Below are 9,494 nucleotides of genomic sequence, written 5' to 3' on the forward strand. Positions count from 1 at the left end.
CTTAATTGCTCATAGCTCCCATACAAGGTCCTTTTACGAAAATCTCTTAAACGCACATTACTCATTACCAAATAAAGCTATTGATACAAAATTTGGCACAAATACTAGTTTTGTACACAAAAATTCTATTTCAAGATTTTTTCACGATCGGTTCATAACATGGGTGCGATCGGTCCCATACAAGTTTCCCTTCAGAAAATCACATAAACACTCCTAACTTATTACAAAATTACGATATAGATACAAAATTTGACTGAAATATAGCTCTTATGTACAGAAATTTTGCTTAAAGAATTTTTTACGATCGGTCTATAATTGGTCATATCTCCAATACTAGGTCCTGCCTTTAAAAGCGCTTTAACCGTATTTAACTAGTTGCAATATCAATTTGTGTAGAACAAAATTATATATATGTATTTTGAAAATCCTTAAATCTTTCACACACACGCATACATGCAAATTACTAAATATCGCTAAGCGCTATTAAAATATAAAGTAAATGGCGTTTGTAATGTTTAATAAATCTTGGAAATGTAATAGATTTAAGCTGTTTAAATTTGGGATTTTTTCTATTTAAGACATGAGAAAACTTATTTCTACAAATATTTGATCAATTAGAAAAGTATTAATATAAAAGTAGCTGGTGGAGGGTATTTAAGATTCGGCTCAGCCGAATATAGCACTCTAACTTGTTACTTACTCAAAAATGCAAAGTACAGTGTGAAATTTTACATAAACAAATTTTGTGCTAGTCAAAAACTCTCTATAAAATTTTATAAGGATCGGCCTTATCCCCCATATAAGGTCCCCTTCAGAAAATGACTTTAACGCTCATTACTAGCTTAAAACTGTGAGTACAGCGATGAAATTCGACATAAACAAGTTTCGTATGAGCTAAAACCTCTGTAATAAATTTTATGAGGATCAGTCTATATTTGACCTTATCCCCCTATAAAGTTCCTTTAATTACTGTCTCAAAATGTGATTACAGCTGAGAAATTCTACGTAAACAAGTTTCGTGCGAACAAAAATCTCTTTAACAAATTTTATGAGGATCGGTCTATAATTGAACCCACCCCCATATAAGGTCCTCTTTAGAAAATAATTGTTACTGGCTGTAACGCTCAAATACTACTACATCGATTAAATTTCATGTAAACAAGTTTTGTATGAGCTAAAATGTCCTCTTCAGATATTTATGAGTATCCGTCAATAATTGGCCCTACCTCCCATATAAGGTCCCCTTTTAGAAAATGACTTTAATGCTCATTACTGGCACAAGACTGCGACATAAACAATATTTGTATGAACAAAAATCGTTGTACAAAATTTTAGGAGGATCGGACCATACTTGACCCCACCCCCGTATAAGGGCTTTAAAATACGAGTAGATATATTAAATTCAACAAGTTTTATGGAAACTGAAATCTTCCTACCGAATGAAGATGGGTCGATAAATGATCACTTCAGAAAATTTTTTTAACTCTCATTAGAAACAAAATTTATGTACAATATCTTATGCAGATTGGCCTATAATTTACCCTTATATAAGATTCACTCAATATCGGTTTCCTTCAGAAAATTACTTTAAACCCCATGATTGAATTAAAGATACGAGTACAGCGATGAAAATCAATAGTGGGTTGTGAGTGGGAAGAAATAGCTATCTGAACTCCTTTGGAAACTTTTTGCTAGGACCAATAGTTGAAGAGTTTCACTCATTTGAATAAAATCCTGTATGTCCAAAATGTTCAACTTTGACCCCTTCTAAATCCTGAAGTTACTGACTGATAAAGCTGAAAATTTCTGTCTGACCTACTATCCAATAGTACTAATCTTGGTTCATCTAATATCAATCTGCAAAATATGTTTGGATCGGTTTATAATTGGTCATAGCTTCTATACAAGGCCCACTTTCGATAACCACCTAAACTCTCAAATTTCGTATTCAATATCTCAGACGGAAATTTTATTTTCAAAATTTTTATGAAAATTATTCAACTTTGAAATGTTTTAAGGGCTTTCCGTCCGATATTGAATAATGGGCTTTTTTATAAAATGTACCTTACAGGTGGAGGGTATTTAAGATTCGGATTACACGTTTTCCTTAATTAGAATTAGCATAACACTTTCGTATGTGCTTTAGATTACACATCACAGTATAAACTGTTTTTGGTGGTTTGTAGTTAATAACAATATAACCAAAAATATATGAAGCAAATATAATATAATACTTAAGAGTTTGTGTATAAAACTTCTAAATATAGCATACGAAACTTTTAAACTTAATGATCTTTATAAATTCTAACACGATCTAGTTTTTAGACAGATATTCAATTTATGCAGTACTAGAGTCCACTTAAATGGATTTTTTTATTAACATTTTGGGTCAAACTTATTTGTTGCCATTTTCTTATATTACACTGTAAATAGCTTTGCCACTCTTAATACAAAAAAAAAAAAAAACTTCTAGCATGCATTCAGGTGCAAAAACCGTGTAAACTTATGCATTCACTAGTTGGGCTAATTAAAAACGTGACTTGTCGTATGTGTGTTAAAAGTATGCAATAGAATATTGTAACTGGTAGCAAAGTACATACATATATATGAATGTGTGTAAATTTGCTTTCGTGTTGCAACTAAATATCATCATGATTATACAAAATATTTGTATAATTTTGCTTTTCAATGTTGTATTTTTTTCTATGTTCCTTTTTTTTCTCACGGACCTCGAAGCGTATGAATAACATTTAATTGCATTATTTGTATAAATACGATTATAATTGTTATACAAAATTAAAACTAACTGAGATTAATATTTACAAATTTTACAAATATTTAAAATGTATAATGTGCATAGAATTAAATATATTTTTAATTAATTTTGTAAACATTTACGAATTAAATACGCACTTGAATAGACTTCGTAATTAAATAGTTCATGTCATTTGCAGTAATTTGAAAACTTAAACTGTTAAGCGTGTAAATTTAATTGAATTTTTGGTATACATATATTAGATACATTTTATATAAAATGTAATGAAATTTATAGTGACAGTTCAGCAAAATTTTGATATTACTAAAAATGTAAATGATTTTATATGATTTAAATTTTAAAGCAGAAGAAATTCTGGACGATCTAGGAAACCAAAGGATACTTTTATGTTTTTTATTCATTCTGTCCAACTTATATAAAATGTTTCTAATTTATATACTGATCCCAGTCCTGAAATAATTCACCATCCAAGATATACAATAATACACCTTAAGATACATTAAACCATAAATTTATCACCATATCAGTAAGTAAATAAACCGTCTGTGTACATGTGTTTGTATGTGTTAAAGTCCTTTCATATGCTTTCTAAGGGAAAATCAATTGATGTGTGTTTGTTTGTGTTCATTATTAACACACACACATAATAATACAATATTATTGTTATTTCAGAAATTTACTTCGATTATACTAGTCTGTTGATATTGATGTGGTATTCTGTTCTAATTAAAGTTTTACACACGCATTGTGCTCTTCATTTCGTACTTTGTTTTGTTAAGACCAACTACAAATTTATACAAATTATAACAAAATAACAAGGATTATTGGAATATAAGTTAAACAGTAATAAAATTAAAACACAAAAGGAATTGATATGTATAGGTTGCCAGAAAAGCTTTCTTCGAAGCGTTATATTAATTATCACATGGTTTCTTTCTTAACCCAGAGGTTGAAATCGCCTCTTTTAATATACATCTGACACTGTTCAAACACAAGATTAATTCCACATCAGTTCTAGCTTATTTCTTGTTGAGTTCTAGTTCAGTTTTAGTTCAGTTCTAGTTCAGTTCTAGTTCAGTTCTAGTTCAGTTCTAGTTCAGTTCTAGTTCAGTTCTAGTTCAGTTCTAGTTCAGTTCTAGTTCAGTTCTAGTTCAGTTCTAGTTCAGTTCTAGTTCAGTTCTAGTTCAGTTCTAGTTCAGTTCTAGTTCAGTTCTAGTTCAGTTCTAGTTCAGTTCTAGTTCAGTTCTAGTTCAGTTCTAGTTCAGTTCTAGTTCAGTTCTAGTTCAGTTCTAGTTCAGTTCTAGTTCAGTTCTAGTTCAGTTCTAGTTCAGTTCTAGTTCAGTTCTAGTTCAGTTCTAGTTCAGTTCTAGTTCAGTTCTAGTTCAGTTCTAGTTCAGTTCTAGGTCAGTTCTAGTTCAGTTCTAGTTCAGTTCTAGTTCAGTTCTAGTTCTGTTCTAGTTCAGTTCTAGTTCAGTTCTAGTTCAGTTCTAGTTCAGTTCTAGTTCAGTTCTAGTTCAGTTCTAGTTCAGTTCTAGTTCAGTTCTAGTTCAGTTCTATTCAGTTCAGTTCTATTCAGTTATAGTTCAGTATATTTCAATTCTAGTTCGGTTCAGTTCTAGTTCTAGTTCTGTTCTAGTTCAGTTTCTAGTTCAGTTCTAGTTCAGTTCTAGTTCAGTTCTAGTTCAGTTCTAGTTCAGTTCTAGTTCAGTTCTAGTTCAGTTCTAGTTCAGTTCCAGTTCATTTCCAATTTAGTCGCTTCCACAATAGTCTTTGAAGTTTTCTATCTTAGAGTATAAGTGATGATGTTGAGTAGGTATGGGAATGGTTCTGAAATATGCTGTTTTGAAGCAGTTTCTTTACTATTTTCAAGTATAATAAAATACTGTCTTGACAGTGATATATTGCGCATCACAATTAATTATAAATTTCGATTTTTTTTAAATCTTCATTTAATTTAATTATTTAAGTAGGTCTTTTCTTTGCTCATTTTTTATGAAATAAATCAATGATAGCATTTTTTAAAACAATCAATAACAAAAAATATAATTGCTAAATTCCCCAAATCTGGCATCACAATTTTACTTGCGATTGCCCACTCTGTGAAGTATCGGCATTAAAACCTTATGGTCTTATTCAGTAAAAAAAAATTAAATAAAACCTCAATTGAAACGCGTGCGGAAAAACCATTGAATTGATTATAAGATATTGTATGATGCTTTTTAAAAAAGCAAGAAGCAAGAGGATTTAAATAAACGAATATACAGACCGACGAAAAAGGCCTAGATAAACATTCATGAATAAAAATCAGATTACACAATAACGAAAAATATTTACGAAAATACAAGTAAGTATGTTTGACTGTAGGTTTGAGTCAGAAGGAAGTGGCCAAAAAATACCATTATTTTTATTAATGTACAATATATGATGGTTTGTTCTTACACCTAAAAAGTTTATATCAGTGAGATAGTGATATTTGAGATAATTAAATTCGTTACATATTAAAAAATATATATATATTTTAAATATGGAAATATTATTTTCAAAATAATATTTGAATAATATTTGAATAATATTTTCAAAATAATATTTGTATAAAAACTTATTTTTTAAAGATTGTTTTTGTCTTGAAGTCTCAAGTTTTTTTTTAAAGATTCAACAAACAGTAACTGAGTCTGAATTCTACCGAACACTGCTCCAATCAGACAGACAAAAGAAGGAAATAATCATGTAAAAAGAAACAAAAACATTGATATAAAAATAAATAATTAAGTTTGTTAACACAGTCCAGTCACAAACAGAATATTAAACAAATAAACTCCATTCGGTCTAAGCAATTTAACAACATAAGTAATTAATTATTAATAGACACGCACAATTGGTTTCTAATGAAAATCCAATGATCAAATCAAAAAATACACATAAATAATAAAACTACCAAAAGGAAAGGAAATTAAAGTATAACAAGTAAGAATATTCGGTTTTGTCGAATTTTATTTTTGTTGGTTGGTGGGTACAACACACAAAATTAAGGAGAATATAAAGAATAAGGGAGAAAACAAAAAGATGTAATGACACAAAAATATACAAGAAATAATCAAGAATTTATATGTACATATATAGTCTTGTTGACTTACCCTTCTCCGTACCACCGGCTTCATTACGCGGTCTCAAAATATCGATACCCTACACTACAATACTGGTGTTTTCGGGAATATTGCAATTAGCTTAGACTTAATTAAGGCATCTTCATATGTATGTACATATGTCCGCTTACTTATCTATCTATTTTTATTCAGTAATAAAAATTCATATCAAAAACCTAAATTTTGAACCAAGAACCACAACTTTCGCAAGTTATGAGCTGGTCCAACAAATAAGCATTATTGTCATCCGTAAGGGTCCTTATAAGATTTCCAGATGATCTGAAGCAGGGATAATTCTAATTGCATTAACAAAGCTCAAGAGGCATTCCTTAAACAACAACTTATAGAACAGAATTGGGGATTACTTTTAAACTGAATCATATGAATCTGTTCAGATTAGAGGGATATCTCTGACATGGTCACTTAACAGTGGCTATAGTTAGCCTCATTTGAAAATGGCTAAATTTAATAATAGCTGTGTTGACAGTGTATTGTACACTCTAAAAAAGTAAGAATGTATAGTCGGGCATGGCCAGCCATATGATACCCTACATCATTCACCCCCGGGGCATGTTTCCTTGACGAAAGACCCCCATCTTGGTGTATTGCAATCCTGAGGTAAAGAGGTGCTACCAGTACTCCTACTGGGACTATAAACTGGTAATATCAAATGTATCCTCGGTCTTTCCTTGGAATGATCTAACATGGGGTTGAACCAGAGCATTACATAATCTGGTCGTACGGGTGGCCGGTTGCCCGCAGGACTTGTCCTGGCTGGTCAGTTGGTTGAGGTTCCTTCGGGATCCACTTAGTGGCTGTGGTTTAAGTCCAAATTCACGGGAAGGGGGTGCTTGGTTGATACCCAGTGAAACATACATCCTAGTTTCTAGGAGAGGTACAAAACTCAGGTCAAGGCTGTGGATTGACGAGAGAGATCCTGAGTTGTATCTGTGAAGATGTCGGAATGACAGAAGGAGTGACCGTTGAAATGTTGGTGCAATTGGTTGAGACGTTATGGAGCTGTAATACCTTAATCTTAAGCTATTTCCTTCATGGTTGAGTGTGTTGAAGTTTACTCTAAACATCTAGAATCAACAGAAGCCATCTCAGTAGGGTGGTTGGGCGACATTAATAGGTCCACGAATGCACTGGGCTGAGTATTTTGATGGTGGGATAATTTTCAACATCAGATGAAAACACCCTATTGATGCTATGAGGATCAATACATCAATACACCAGTGGGTATGTTAAAAATGTGGATTAGTCTTAAAATAAACCATTTTACCTTAATTCCGAAATATTTTAACAATTTCCTACAAAAAAGGGATTTTCTGAAAGAGGGGTTATACCGGGGGCAAAGGTAGGTATGTTCCTATCCTAACAAATGTTGGTGCAGGAATTTACGTCTACATTCAAGTTATTTATTCATAATTTCATCATGTCATTAGTGTTTATAAGAGCATTTTGTCATTTTCTGAAGGGGAGTTCATACGTTGGCTAGACCCGAATGAATGAATTTAAAAGATCATTACGAAAATGGGCAGTATCATTTAGACTTTTATAAAACTAAGTTTTGTCGAGATACTAGAACATTTAACATAATTATAAGCTCGAAATCCTTATTCGGGGGGTATGATTGTATTGGGGCTATGTGAAATAATGGACCGAAGAGTATGTGTCAAATTTCAGCAAAGTACCTTTAAATTTGCGACCTGTTGCGTGCAAGGTTTATATGGACACACAGGTGGTCGGATGGACGGACGGACAGATGGACATGGTTAAATCGACTCACAAAGATTCTGAGCCGATTGGTATACTTTAAAGTATGTATACGTTAAACATTTTTAGGTTAGTATCTTTTTATGTTAAGTCATATCATTTCAATCTTTAGAAGAACACCTTCAAAACAGCACCAATACTTAATTTAGATAGAGTATTATATGGTCGGTTATGTCGGCTAATACTTCCTTTGTTTTGCTTTACATTTTACTAACTCTCCATTCATCAATATTTTATGTGGATAAACATTGTCCGTTTTGCTTGTGTTGCTTGTGGCCATGTTTTGTTTCAGTTGTTGCCATTGCGGCGGATGGAGTATAGTCTGTGTGTGTCAACCACATCTCTGGTGGCTTAAAGTTTTTCATCAATTCATAATTAATTCTAATTGATTGCTTTTGGGTGAACTAACGAAATGATAATTCAAAGTACAAATATATTCTATGAGTTTTCGTTTTTGTTTTGAAGAGTTTGATTTCTAAGTAATAGAAATTTCTAAAATCCATATAAGAAGTTTAGTACAAGTGATTTATTAAGGGGATTTAATTTGTAATGGTTGATTTTCTGTTTTTAATGAGAATTTGGTTCATTGTTTAAAATGTTTGTACAGAGTCAAAGTCATTGCTTATCTCTAAACTTACCCTACAGCTGCATTTATTATATTATACTTTCACTGTTTTATGATTTTTGTTTGTTATCAGTTTTAAATGACCTTTATTTCTATTTAATTCTAATAATGAATTTTTACAGATAATCATTCTCATTTTTAAACAAAATCAAAATAAATAAAATTCCAAAATTTAGTTTAGTTTTGTTATTCATTGAATTAACAATATGAAATTAATTTTATTGGTAAGCATTGCCCTGGCAGGCATTTGCTTCACACAAGCAGCTGTCTACACTGAAAAATATTTTCGCGATGAAAATTTTCCTGGCAAATGTGTGGTCGGTGGTAAGGTATTGAATCCTGGCCAGAGTATTAAACATCCCATTATGGATTGTGCTGAAGTGACATGTGATAATTCGATTGGTATGGCCACCATTGAAACGTAAGTACATTAATTTTATATTTAATATTATATTCTAATTTTATTTTATTTGAAAACATTTATTTTTATTATTATTTCCCTTTATGGCAGCTGTGATCCCATTTCGGCTTTAGCATCACCATTGGAAAAGCTCAAAGATTATGATCGCAGACATCCACCTAAGTGTACATGGGGCGATTTTAAAAATACTAAAGCTTCATATCCTAAATGTTGTGAGCGTCATTTTACTTGTGTGTTTTAGTTTAAATTTGTTTTTTTTTTTTTTCGAAATGGCGAAATAACAATGAAAACTATAATAAACTGTTATATGATGGTGCCCACGATTCTCTAATGAAAATTTAAAGGAGATTTGTGTATTTTGTGTTTGCAATACTGGAAAGAGAAACAATGGGATTATATTAGAAATAATATTTAGTTTGAAATCAAATAAAACAGGAAAATTATATTCGGCTATGAAAAATCTTCTGTATTCAACATTAAAACATGTCCTGTTTTTTAAGTCAATATGAATATTGACATAGGACGTTTAATGAGGGATTGAAACCACTATGGTTCAAGTTCATAGAATTTTAAAAATTGATTAATTTTAAAAACCTAGAGAATTTTAAACAAATGAGAAAGTATAGTTTGCCATGGCCCGATTATTTTTCTAATAATATTTTACCTTAATTCTTAATTCCGAAATATTTTAAGAATTTGTTGCAAAAAAAAGAGATTTTCTGAAAAGGGGTTATTATTCGTATAAATATA

General features: G+C 31.1%; 1 protein-coding gene across 1 annotated transcript; it reads left to right on the forward strand.

Annotated features, from left to right (window-relative positions):
• Positions 1-8,445: 8,445 nt before the first annotated feature.
• LOC119609594 lies at positions 8,446-9,090 on the forward strand. Its single transcript, XM_037964440.1, has 2 exons — positions 8,446-8,744; positions 8,835-9,090. The coding sequence occupies exons 1-2, from the start codon at positions 8,530-8,532 to the stop codon at positions 8,983-8,985; spliced, it is 366 nt and encodes a 121-aa protein (XP_037820368.1). The 5' UTR covers positions 8,446-8,529; the 3' UTR covers positions 8,986-9,090.
• The last annotated feature ends 404 nt before the right edge of the window (positions 9,091-9,494 follow it).

This window comes from Lucilia sericata, unplaced genomic scaffold, assembly GCF_015586225.1.
Source record: "Lucilia sericata isolate MDLA Ls3-8-SP2 unplaced genomic scaffold, ASM1558622v1 Contig001011F_arrow, whole genome shotgun sequence".
Classification (NCBI taxonomy): Eukaryota; Metazoa; Arthropoda; class Insecta; order Diptera; family Calliphoridae; genus Lucilia; species Lucilia sericata.